The 14199-nt window shown below is 38.0% G+C and overlaps 1 protein-coding gene across 2 annotated transcripts in view; it reads right to left on the reverse strand.

The window, feature by feature from the left end:
* LOC308687551 (NACHT, LRR and PYD domains-containing protein 1 homolog) overlaps window positions 1–7639 on the reverse strand; it is a 75445-nt gene extending 67806 nt beyond the window's left edge. For both annotated transcript variants that reach the window (XM_081360154.1, XM_081360153.1), the window contains exons 1-2: window positions 7368–7639; window positions 5224–7116 (exon numbers count right to left, since the gene is read on the reverse strand). In XM_081360154.1, the coding sequence (XP_081216280.1) occupies window positions 5224–7116; window positions 7368–7594 (2120 nt within the window). In that variant the 5' untranslated portion in view covers window positions 7595–7639. The remainder of the gene's footprint in view (window positions 1–5223; window positions 7117–7367) is intronic.
* Between the last annotated feature and the right edge of the window lie 6560 nt (window positions 7640–14199).

The following is a 14199-nucleotide window of genomic DNA, read 5'->3' on the forward strand; positions in this document are numbered from 1 at the left end:
ATTACCTGGTCAATATCTTCGGAGTCTATCTGTGCCTGTTCCACGCCCGACGCTTCTATCCTACCGAACAGGTACCGGTGTACAGGGTGGGGGTGGGTATTTACGACAGTGCAAGTATTCCACAGCGACTCTAGGGGTCGCTGTTTGACAAAAACACAATTTCTACATAGTGTGCCTTTAAAAGAATCAGGATTCATAAATATGTTTGCACCTTTGGTTGATTGTTTTGGTTCTGAATCACATTGCACTTTAAAAAAAAAAAAAATTAAGAGATTATAAAAGGTAGTTTAAATTTTTATTTGACTTTTCTTTAATAAGCTATTTATTGTGTTGTGTTTTACCGTCTGCAGTAAAAATGTATTTGGGGATTTATGCTACAGTCTCTGACTGTAATTACATTTATAACTAGACCAAGTTAATATTTTTTATTCAAACATTTGTATTTAACCTTTTTAAAATAAGATTACATTTTTTAACCCTCTGGGCTTCTTCATATAATAGTCACACTTAGCTTCCTCCCGCCCGAAAACGGGCGAAGCCTTAAAATTTTACTTTACTTTTTCCCAGGATAACCAATCAAATATATTTTTGTTCTATAATGTTTTCTGATTATTATTTAGAATTTTTAGAATTTTTTATGATAATTTGCATTAATTATATAATTTTTATAAGCTATTTTTTCCATTAGAATTAAAATATATTTTTATTTTATTTATTTTATTTTATTTTTCAATAAATGCAACATTTCACATCAAAATAGAGTGCAGGCCTAAAAAAAAAAAATTTCAACTGAGAAGAGCGCCATCTAGTGGCTTCAAAATGTATTAATTTGTGTCATGTCCTATAACCGCCTATAGGCGGCCTATAGCTTTTTTTCGGATTATTATCAAAGAGTATAGAAGCCCAAGAGGCGAAACTCTGTTGTGTTATGGGTAACAGTCTGTAGATGGCGCTGCTGAGGCGCGTCCGCCATTATGGACTGAAAGCTGCTGAAATCGTTAGCGCCAGTCAATGGCAAAATCCATTTTAATAGGCGTTTATAGTTCATGTGTGCACTTGCTAGATTGCACATCTTTTTTGTACCTTTCCGCCTGTAATAGGACATTCACAGATTGTTTTTGTTCTTCCCATTGAAACGTTCACTGTGTGCACTTTCACTGAAGATGTTGAAAAAACAAGTTAATATTTTTGTGATATTCTATGTAAAATATTAACTGTCTTTAGAAATGTTCATTTATAATTTTATTTATTTATTTATTTTTCCAAATCATATATATGGTGATGTTCACTAATTTCAAAATCAACATTTGAATAAACATCTTATTACTTATATCTTATTACTGTGTGTCTGCCTATAGCCTATATTATTTCATGAATTTCTGTTAGTCATATAACTAGGAAAATGCATAATAGAACATAAATATTGATAGATTAAAGTTTTGCAGTAATTTTATAATTTTATCTTTGCAAACCGTAAGTGGTAGGCTAATGAAGCCGATTCGGTGGGGGACATACCCTTACTAAAAAGTACTATAGGAATCTTATAGTATTTTGGGACAAAATATTATAGTAATCTTATAGGAATACTATAGTAATTTGGGACATACTACAGAAGTACGATAAGACTACTATATAAATACTGTAGCAGCTTTAAAATATTATAGAGGTATTACAGAAAATCACAGAAGTATGTTATGTTCTGTAATACCTCTATAATATCCTAGAGCCGCTATAGTATTTCTATAGTAGTCTTATAGTACTTCTAGTAATATTTTGTCCCAAAATACTATTTTCCTAAGGGTAATTAGGCCATGCATAACCAACACATAGACGTATATTTTCTGTCATTTAACGTCGGTCATCCTCATTAATGTATTTTAAATTGTTTTCATATTGAGATATGACGGCCAGAAAAAATTAAGTTATGTTAAGTTTTTGTTATGTTAAGTTTTTCAGTGCCATTGACTCCCATTATTTTTCGGCGTTTTCCTTCAGTTTTCAGTCCATAATGGCGGCCGCGCCGTCACGTCATGGGGGCAACTGTTGCTATGGAGCGTTCTATTGAGTTTCGCCTCTTGGGCTTCTATACTCTTTGTTATTATTTAGAATTTTTAGAATTTTTTATGATACTTTGCATTAATTATATAATTTTTATAAGCTATTTTCTCCATTAGAATTAATATATATATATATATATATATATATATATATATTTATTTTATTTTTTTTCAATAAATGCAACATTTCACATCAAAATAGAGTGCAGGCCTAAAAAAAAAAAAAAAAAAATTCAACAGAAGAGCGCCATCTAGTGGCTTCAAAATGTATATGCCTATAGCTTTTTTATTTATTTATTTTATTTATTCCCATTCGGAAAAAAAAAAATTTTATTACTAAGCAACCACTGAATGGAACAACAGAAATTATATATCATTTTAAAGCTTAGGATCTCAGCCTTTTAATGCATATAATTACATTTATTAACTCCTAACGAGTGTTGAGTAATCCCTCTAAAACCAAGTGTACCGCCAGCAGGTGCCATCTAGCTGCAAAAATATTCTTTACCATATTTTTAAAGAATCTTGCCTTGATTAACACAAAGTTGATGTCATTTGAAAGCTTAGCGTCTGAACCTTACAGTGAATGTATCCACTTTGAAAAACTCTTAAGTATTGCTGAGTTATTTGCTGATAAATAGAATTTCCTTTTTTTCATAATCTATAAAATAATGTACTGCAATGTGTCAAAAACATCATACAGCTCATTAAACATTCTCAGATAATTGAAAATGGCACTTCATTTTTTACAGCATATTATTACAATTAAAATGAGCCCAAAATTAACATAATCTATTGCTTTTATGACAAGATATTCTTCATGGAGAAAATATTGCCCATGACGGGGTGTCAAAGACTGTACAAAAAGGCTGTCTCTTTCCCAAATGCTGTAACTTTTGATTCCTTTATCCAAAAATGATAATTTTTTTATCCAGATGCAGCTAACATGTAGTGGGACTTTTTCCCCTACCTTAGGGGAAAAAGAATAAGAATTTTCCTCCTACCTTATTTTCCTGAGTTATTCCATGCCAAATAAGAAAGATATGCAAAATCATAATAAAAATTATATATATATATATTGTCTTTTATCTGCTGTTTCTTGACAGGACAAAGTCCAAATGTAATGTAATTTATATTTTCAAAAAATGTAAAAAGAGTTCTTTCAAACGATACCTACCTTTTGACTATCCTTGCTATAGTTTTGGAGTTATTATGATTATATAATTTTTATATAGTTTGGGGCAAAATTGGCTGTTTCAGTCTTACCAGTTCATTTCTCTCTGTGTGTGTGTGGGTGTGTGTGTGTGTGGGGGGGGGAGGGTGTCTTATTTGCACTCTTGATGTTCTAGAGTGTCACCCCTTCATTGCTGTACACTTTTTTTCAGCACAGTGGCTGATCTGTAGCTTGTACCACCAAAAGTTTCTCTGAGTTTTCCTATTTTTTCGTATTTCGTTTTCGGGCGGGAGGAAGCTAAGTGTGACTTTTTTTTTACGACCCTTTAACATATCAGAATCATCTCCTTGATTTTTTTGTGTGTTCATATAGGTAATAAAAGAAAAGTCACCAAGTTTCACCCCCATCCGATGAAGCAAAAAAATTTAACAATTCGAAACGTTCAAGTTTTCGCCTGTTTTCGGGCGAAGAAGCCCAGAGGGTTAACTTGTTTTTGCTTCATCTGTTTGTTTATCTATATTTCATGCTAGATGCTACCTCAAAAAAATAGAAAGAGAAAAAAAATGCTGACATGGGTTTTACTCAGAGTGACTGTTACAACTGTTGCCAATGTTAGATTTTTTTAAAAACAATGTTCATTTTGTGATGAGAAGTCTTTGATTGTAATGCAAGTCCTGTTGAATGTTCTTACTTTGCACAATTGCACTTCCATTAAATATACACTTCATTAAAATATGCTCGAAAACGTACTTTGACATACACTCACCTAAAGAATTATAGAAGAGCAACTTTGACTGAAATAACCACTCGGTACAACCGAGGTATGCAGCAAAGCATTTGTGAAGCCACAACACGCACAACCTTGAGGCGGATGGGCTACAACAGCAGAAGACCCCACCGGGTACCACTCATCTCCACTACAAATAGGAAAAAGAGGCTACAATTTGCACGAGCTCACCAAAATTGGAAAGTTGAAGACTGGAAAAATGTTGCCTGGTCTGATGAGTCTCGATTTCTGTTGAGACATTCAGATGGTAGAGTCAGAATTTGGCGTAAACAGAATGAGAACATGGATCCATCATGCCTTGTTACCACTGTGCAGGCTGGTGGTGGTGGTGTAATGGTGTGGGGGATGTTTTCTTGGCACACTTTAGGCCCCTTAGTGCCAATTGGGCATCGTTTAAATGCCACTGCCTACCTGAGCATTGTTTCTGACCATGTCCATCCCTTTATGACCACCATGTACCCATCCTCTGATGGCTACTTCCAGCAGGATAATGCACCATGTCACAAAGCTCCAATCATTTCAAATTGGTTTCTTGAACATGACAATGAGTTCACTGTACTAAAATGGCCCCCACAGTCACCAGATCTCAACCCAATAGAGCATATTTGGGATGTGGTGGAACGGGAGCTTCATGCCCTGGATGTGCATCCCACAAATCTCCATCAACTGCAAGATGCTATCCTATCAATATGGGCCAACATTTCTAAAGAATGCTTTCAGCACCTTGTTGAATCAATGCCACGTAGAATTAAGGCAGTTCTGAAGGCGAAAGGGGGTCAAACAAAGTATTAGTATGGTGTTCCTAATAATCCTTTAGGTGAGTGTAGTCTTTCATTTTTTCCCCTTTTATGTTTTGTTACCTTGTAGGACTATATTTTTTAAATGGGGATATAAGTTTACCTGTATTGCGGCTCAGTAATTTGCAAAATAGTCTTAAAAAGCAACATGAAAAAGAATGTAATAAAATTGTGAATCATGATTCTTTCTGAAAAAATCGTGATATGATATTATTTCCATATCGCCTACCCCTACTTAACAATAACACAGAATAGTTTATGCACAATATCGGATTTGGATCTCGTCTGACTGATACCCGATCGGAATATATTAAAATAATGTAAACACACTCCATATCATGACCCCTGTAAAGATGTAAGATGCATTATTAAAAAGGATTCTTTAGCTATTAATGATTAAACACTCACAAAGCTTTTCTGCAATTGACCACAGCTGGTATCAGTCTTCTTCTACCCTCAGCTGATGTGTTGTATTTCTTGAGGTTCAGCTCATCCAGCGGCTCCTCTGAGATCTGAAGCATGTAGGCGATTGTAGAGCATTGACCAGGAGAGAGTTCCTCCTCTGAGTGTTTGTCTGATTTCACAAACTCCTGAATCTCTCTGGACAGAGTCTGATCTTTCACTTCCAACAGACAGAGGAACAGATTGATGGATTGATCAGCTGAGAGATGATTCATGTTCCGCTTATCTTTGATCATGTCTTTAATGTCCTGTGTGGTTCTCCTGATGCTCTCTGAGCTGTGCTCTGTGTGTGTCAGTAGATCCTGTAAGAGTCTCTGATTGGACTCCAGTGAGACGCCCAGCAGGAACCGCAGGAACAGATCCAGCCGTCCATTCTCACTCTCAAGGGCTTCATATACTGCTAATGTTAGTAGATCACACAGAGAGACTTCATCAGATCCATTTACAGAGTCAGAATCACTTTCTTCATCAGACCTGAATTCACCCAGAAGCTGCAGTGGTTCCTTGTTCTTCATTAAATAGCAGTAAAACTCATAGAAAGCAGCGAGAAACTCCTGAACGCTCAGATGAATGAAGCTGTAGACTTTCCTCTGATGAATCACAGATTCCTCCTTAAAGATCTCAGTGCAAATCCCAGAATGCACTGAGGCGTCAGTGACGTCTATGCCGCTCTCAATCAGGTCCTCCTCATAGAACATCACATTGCCCTTCATCAGCTGATGGAAAGCCACTTCAGCAAGTTTCACAATCACTTCTCTGTTGGACTGCAGGAGTTTCTCTGGATCTCTCTCTTCATACTTCTGATTCCTCATGTTGATCTGAATCAGCAGGAAGTGGATGTACATTTCAGTCAGAGTTTGAGGGATTTCTGCACTCAGATCTTCTTCCAGGAGCTTCTGAAGCACAGTGGAGGAGATCCAGCAGAAGACGGGTATGTGGCACATGATGTGGAGGCTTCTTGCTCTTCTGATGTGTGAGATGATTCTGCTGGCTTGATGCTCGTCACTGATTCTCTTCCTGAAATATTCCTCCTTCTGAGGCTCATTGAATCCCTGAATCTCTGTCAGACGGTGGATGTATTTGGAGGGGATCTGATTGGCTGCTGCTGGTCTGGAGGTGATCCAGATGAGAGCCGAGCGAAGCAGATCTCCTTTCATGAGCTCTGACATCAACACACCCACTGATGAAGTCTCAGTCACATCAGAAACTTCCTGAGCGTCTGAAAACCTCAGTGTGATTCTGCTTTCATCCAGACCATCAAAGATGAACACAACTTTACACTCCTCATAAATCTTTGAGTCCAGATCTTGAAGTTCAGGATGAAAGTCCAGCAGAAGTCTGTGAAGACTGTACTGATGATCTCGGATCAAGTTCAGCTCTCGAAATGGAAGCACAAACATGAAATCTACATCCTGATTGTCTTTTCCCTCGGCCCAGTCCAGAATGAACTTCTGCACAGAGACGGTTTTCCCGATTCCAGCGATGCCTTTAGTGAGAACAGTCTTGATCTGCTCTTTCTCCTGGCGTCCTGGTTCAGGAGAGGCTTTAAAGATGTCATTGCAGTAGATTTGAGTGTCTTGTGAGTGTTGTGTTCTGGCTGTTTTCTCCATCTGTAAAACCTCATGTGCTTCATTCACTCCTTTTCTCTCTCCCTCTATGATGTAGAGCTGTGTGTAGATCCTGTTCAGGAGGGTTTCATTCTCTTGGAGTTTCAGTCCCTCAAATAATCTCTCATACTTGTTCTTCATGCTGGCTTTGTGTCTGTGTTTGACTCTCTGTAGTTCATCATTCACTGGCTGAGGAGAATCCTGCTCTCCAGTCTGATCATCTCTATAAACTCTGCTGAGAAAAAAAAACAGATGAAAAATATGATAAAATAAAGGAAATCAGTACAGATGGCAGTCTTGTATTTTTCAGATATTCATTGTGTTATTTTTAAATTTTGTCCATTGATTTGAAGTAAAGACAAAAATAAAAACCCATCTAACAGAGTGCATCCACTGTGTTATTGCTCTCACAAGAACTGTCATCTCCTAGTTTCACTCACTAGTTACAGTTAAATCACCAACTAGCAACATGTTCACACTCACATTGGGTCAGAGGTCACTGGCCCATCATTGAGGTTAGAGGTCACTGTTTTATCACTGAGGTCAGAGGTCACTGGTTCATCACTGGGGTCAGAGGTCACTGGTTCATCACTGGGGTCAGAGGTCACTTGTTTATCACTGGGATTAGGAGGATGAGGTAAGGATTGATTGCTTTTCAGAAACACACAGCTGGGATCTGGAGATGAAGATCTCTGAGTCTCCTGCATCATTTCCAATGAAACTCTCTCTCTTTCCTCTGTAATGAGGAACTGACACCTGGCCTGGATATAGAAACACAGAAAACAAGACAATATATCCATAATTTCTTCTTTATAAATGTGCAAAAGGTAATTGCACCAATTAAAATAATAATAATGTTACCTTTTCCCTTCAACCACCATGCGAAAAGTTCATCTGATTTAGTCAAACACTGTGTGGGATGGTCAGGCTTTACTAGTAAAACTCTAAGAGAGAAAAATAAAATAGATGAGTTTAAAGAGAGTCAGACTGCAGTAGCTTGTGTTCTTCACCTCGTCCATGCCTAGTTTTATAATGACGAGAGGACTCAGAACTGTTGCTCAGATGCCAGTCACTTTGTATTGTCCTCCTCACTCTCGTTGCACGTGACGACTACGGATGCCCAACGGCCACACAATACATCCACATATATGACAGTCCACAACATTCATACGTTTGTTGTGCGTGAGATAAATGTTTCACCATTGATTGTTTCTCATGAGGGCAGTATCTAAATCTGAAAACAATTCTTTCATAAACAAAGTTTTTAGCAAAAAACCCGGGGGCGAAGGGTTGCTGGTTTAGGATGATACTGTCACTAAGGTTGCCAACTGTCCCGAATTAGGTGGGACGTCCCGTATTTTGGGCCTAATTTATTTGTCCCGTGCGTGACCTCCCGTGTCCCGTTTTTTGACAAGCTGATAAACCACTGACTGATACAACAGCAACAGCAGCAGTGCTGACCACGACACTTGAGAATGATCACCGACACCTGTCATCATCCAATCACAGCTTTTTTTAATCACTGTTTTGAGACAAATCATTGTTTGATTTGCGAACATCCTCTGCCGTCTGGTCGCTTCCGCTTCAAGCCGGACTCGTCTCGCGCTAACGGTAATTTCCTTTCACTGTCCACGTTTTGATTTCGTCTAATCAATTTTGGCGAATGCAAACAACGTGATTATTGTTCATGAGTCTAACATCCAGCCACGCAAGAAAACATGTAATCTACCTGAGGGAATAATATGCTCAAAAAACATTTATGATTATTATTAATGTTTTAAAGCTTTTAGAAAGTAGCCTACATAGAAAGCTTTTGTAACATTATCTTAAAGAGCATCTTGCAGGTAAAAAAAAATCTAAATGAATATATAACCGTGTATGAAAATACCATATGAAAAGATAATGCAGGATTTAAAATGTTTTAAAAGGACATAATGACACCAATTTAGTAGATAAAGTGATCGTTTCTTTGACTGCTCGTACAAACCGCTTTTTTTCAACACCGCGTCATTTTACGTCACACGAGGGAGACGTGTGCTGTGCTCTGCCGCAGCTCAGTGCAGAGTAGGTTGGTATTCAGTAAGAGCGGTCGTGAGTCAGTGTGTTTTCAGTAGTTTTTGTATTTCAGTTTATCATCGTCATGGTAAATTTTTGTGTTTGTGGAGCTTGCAAAAACTCCAGCCTGTCAGGACATCGAGTCCACCGGTTTCCTAACAGGAAAAAGGACGGTGCTATCTTTCGTGCCTGGGTGCGGGTTGTGCAGGTGAAGAGACGGGATTTCTCTTCCGCGTCGGCTTCGGAAAACGCGGTCGTGTGTAGCGTTCACTTCAGATCGGAGGATTATCGTCCCGGCGATATGAAGGAGTTCAACATGGGATACCGAAGTAAGAACCGGGTGAGACTCAGAGCTAGTGCGGTTCCTTCAGTGCACGCATCTTCGGGTTCTCCCGCTGGATGTAGGCGCGAGCACAACATCTACTGGCAAACGCAATGTAAGCGGAACGAAACTGAGCTAACAGTTACTCGTTATTGTGTTTGTGTGTGGACCGTTTATCAGTTTGGACCAGTGCAGCGCGAGCCTGATCAAGCAACACTGTAGCCTAACTGCGAGATCCAGTAAATAAAGAATTCGCCACTGAAGTAATAACATCGCTGCGAGATCTAGTGAGAAATATTCACATTTCTCCGTTATTAACGGGTCAAACAGAGCGCTGACGTGAAAACCAGGAATAAACATTGTGCAATGAACGAACTATCCAGTGTCCACAGATCAGCAACATTCACCATGGCTTTACTGTAGTAACACTAACTGCAACCATGGAAGTTTGGCATTTTCCACTAAGGCCCAGTATGCATCCACCTCCCTGCAACACTGACTTTCCTCAGCTGTAAACATTGCCTCGCATTTCCCACACAAGCCCCTATGGAACAAAAAATGTATCAGGAATAAATATCTCTCTGTCTCTCGATGAGAAACTGCTAAGTTATATCACGTAATGTTAGTCTGGGCGGATATTAATGAGCATGACAAACGCCTGATCAAAGCTTAGTTTCTGTTATTGTAAGTTCCAATATGTTCTGTCTAACATTGATCCTAGCCTGTCCCTGCTCTCTTGGCAGCCTAGCAGGCTCATAATTGTATGGCTGTGGTCCGTAAACAATTTCCTCAGTGTCCGAAATGTCATTGCAATCCATATTTCCCTGTTGTTTGAATCGACCGCTCTCCCTCGTGCTACGTCACGACTCTCGCCCGTCACGCCCATTTTCAGATGCGGAAGTAAAATTTTCTCACAAAAACGACTCCAGAAGCCACTGTAGCATATTTATAAGTTTTTTTTAAAGAAAATCTAGTTCCTACATTATTTTTCTATACATTGACTTGTTGGGTCTTCTAACCTGCAAGTTGCTCTTTAACTGTCACTTTTGATTAATGTAATGCATCCTTGCTGAATAAAAGTAGGCAATTACTTTCTTTATTTTTTTTCCCAAAAAATTATCTTACTAAACCCCAAACTTTTGAACTGTAAGCTGTATTTTGAACTTTGGTTTGTTTTTAATGTGACTTTTTTCATTTATGACATTAAAATTATTTTTATAATTAAATACATAAATAGGTTAAGCAATACAAATGTGTTTATGTCTGATAACCTTTTAAACACAAACTTAACTGCAGACACTGAAATGACGTACACTGTGTGATACAGTACACATATTTTGAGTGTCCCTCATTTTCCTATAAATAACCACGATTGTCCCGCATTTTCCTTTTCTGAAGTTGGCAACCCTAACTGTCACACACACACATGCAGGAATACAAACAAACACAAGCATGCACACACACTGACATCCACACGCACAGACACACACCCATACACACACATACAAATCCACATGCACAGACACACACACACAAACACACACGCGCACACACATGTACGCACGCATACATACACGCACAGACACACACACACACACACACACACACACACACACACACACACATACACAAACACACACACATACACACACACACAGACAGACATGCACATACTACTACTTTGTTTAGGTATATACATAAACACGCAATACAGCCAAATTGCTCCACGTCATTTATTTTTGTGGAAAGCCAGTGCAGGCCTGAGCGGCGGTCATATTTTGTACCGCCATGCGGTACATCTAGTTTACAACAGGACCTGCATTTTCATGGGTTTAAATAACAATCTTTTAGGAGACAATAAAAACAATTTTGTGCATCAAAACCACTTCTTTCCTGGTAAAAAATTTACTTGATTTTCAGTCTACGAATTTGCGACAGCTGAATGTAAAGTTTTTGACAAGCCAAACATGTCAGTTTGTAAAACAAGTTTAATGAACTAAGCAAAAAGCATTTCGAAATTCTCCAGCATGTTTTATAATTACCCCAAAATCAAACATAGTTCAGTCCTGTTTTCAAATTCACATCATCTGAATATCACGACATCGATGTCTGTCAGAAACCCACAGTACCGGATGTTTTGACAACACTTTCCGAGAAGGAGAATATCATGCTTCAACGTGCTGTCTGTCAGAGATGATAACGTGCCTAACACATAACGCACGCAAACATAATTTTGTTCTTTACTCACTGAAATTAAATTGTAATGATCAGGGAACTGAGTGAAATGCTTCAAACTGCATGCTGAACAGAATAAGCACCAATCCAAGAGAAAAACTTTGCTGGGTTAGTGAACATCGTTCAACTTATGTTGGTTTTGACAGACATTTTTTATGCATGAACCGGGCCGCATTAAAAGGTATAGGGGAGGATGTTCTTTTCCTGGGTGGATCATCAAGACTATTGGTCCTCCTAATTGTCAATCATTCTGGTGATATGTTTACGTAAGGCCGTCGTACATGCTCGTCCCTAGGTAGTTTGCGCTTTCTGGTAATATAGGCACTTTCAGGTGTATATGTGTGATGAGCTACGGTTTCAGCCATTCATTGAAGCTCCCCGTTCTTACCGGGTCCTTTGAAAATGGCTGAGGGTCGCAAGAGAAAAAGTGTCTACGAAGTGTATGAGAAGAAGACAAAGGCCTCAGAAGAGAGAAACAAGACCAGAGTGTTTTTGGGAGATTCATTCACACGAGGGCGTGCGCTGAACACACAGGTTGGGCTTCCCACTGATGCCTCAGTCGCGAAGTTTCTACTCGACAGGTAAAGTTTGGCATGCTATTTGGAGAAATCCATTTAAAATCACTGCTAGTAAAAGTTATCTAAGTCTATATTGTAACTTTCCAGGGAAGATTAGGTTATTTATTTTGAAATTTGCATCATTAGTAGTTATTACGGTGGCCACAGGTCCTTATTTCCCCCTGCGAACATTTCCACCGCAGCACACACACACAAGCATGTCAAGATTTTTTTAAATGTACCAGTAGTCTTATTTGCGGGGAAACTTTTTTGTACATATGGGTGAGATGAGATCCATCCGAGCGACCGTCTTATCATTGCATCCCCGCCCCTCCTCCCTCATGGCTCGGAGCCTTTGCTAACAAACAAACAAACAGGGGTGCGTTTCCCGAAAGCATCGTTGGCCAATATGGTCGCAAGTCCATCGCAATGTCCATTGAACTCTATTGGTAACGACGGAACTTGCGACCATAGTTGGCCAACGATGCTTTCGGGAAACGCACCCCAGAGCGATAAGTAGCAGCTCACTTGGAGCACACGCTCCTGCGTGGGCAAACAAAAAAAGAGTGTTTTTACATAATGTGTGTACTGTGTATAATTTTTTTGTATATATAAATGCACACTATTATTTAACCCTCTGGGCTTCTTCATAATTGGGTCACACTTAGCTTCCTCCCGCCCGAAAACGGGCGAAGCCTTAAAATTGTACTTAACTTTGTCCTAGGATAACCAATCAAATATTGTTTTGTTCTATAATGTTTTCTGATTATTATATAGAATTTTTAGAATTTTTTATGATACTTTGCATTAATTATGTAATTTTTATGAGCTATTTTTTTCCATTAGAATTAATATATATATTTTTATTTTATTTATTTTATTTTATTTTTCAATAAATGCAACATTTCACATCAAATTAGAGTGCAGGCCTAAAAAAAAAAAATATTTCAAGTGAGAAGAGCGCCACCAAGTGGCTTCAAAATTTATTAATTTGTGTCATGTCCTATAACCGCCCATAGGCGGCCTATAGCTTTTTTTATTTATTTATTTGATTTATTCCCATTCGGAAAGAAAACAATTTATTACTAATCAACCACTGAATGGAACAACACAAATTATATATCATTTTAAAGCTTAGAATCTCAGCTTTTTAATGCATCTAATTAAATGTATTAATTCCTAACAAGTGCTGAGTAATCCCTCTAAAACCAAGTGTACCGCCAGGGCGCCACCTAGCTGCGAAAATATTTATTACCATATTTTTCAAAAATCTTGCCTTGATAAACACAAAGTTGATGTCATTTGAAAGCTTAGAGTCTGAACTTTACAGTGAATGTATCCACTTTGAAAAACTCTTAAGTATTGCTGAGTTATTTGCTGATACATAGAATTTCTCTTTTTTTCATAATCTAAAATAATGTACTGCAATGTGTCAAAAACATCATACAGCTCATGAAACATTCTCAGATAATTGAAAATGGCACTTCATTTTTTACAGCATATTATTACAATTAAAATGAGCCCAAAATTAACATAATCTATTGCTTTTATGACAAGATATTCTTCATGGAGAAAAAATTGCCCATGAGGGGGTGTCAAAGACTGTACAAAAAGGCTGTCTCTTTTCCAAATGCTGTAACTTTTGATTCCTTTATCCAAAAAATATTATTTTTTTTATCCAGATGCAGCTAACATGTAGGGGGACTTCACTAAAAAAGAATTTTCCTCCTACCTTATTTCCTTCCTGAGTTATTCCATGACAAATATGAAAGATATGCAAAATCATTATAAAAATTATATATATATATTGTCTTTTATCCACCGTTTCTTGGCGGGACAATGTCCAAATGTAATGTAATTTATATTTTCAAAATTTTTAAAAAGAGTTCTTTCAAACGATACCTACCTTTTGACTCTCCTTGCTATAGTTTTGGAGTTATTATGATTATATAATTTTTATATAGTTTGGGGCAAAATTTGCTGTTTCAGTCTTACCAGTTTATTTTCTGTGTTTGTGTGTGTGGGTGTGTGTGTGGGGGGGGAGGGTGTCTTTTTTGCACTCTTGATGTTCTAGAGTGTCACCCCTTCATTGCTGTACACTTTTTTTCAGCACAGTGGCTGATCTGTAGCTTGTACCACCAAAAGT

Source organism: Scardinius erythrophthalmus (genome assembly GCF_964197995.2).
Source record: "Scardinius erythrophthalmus genome assembly, chromosome: 3".
NCBI classification, from domain to species: domain Eukaryota; kingdom Metazoa; phylum Chordata; class Actinopteri; order Cypriniformes; family Leuciscidae; genus Scardinius; species Scardinius erythrophthalmus.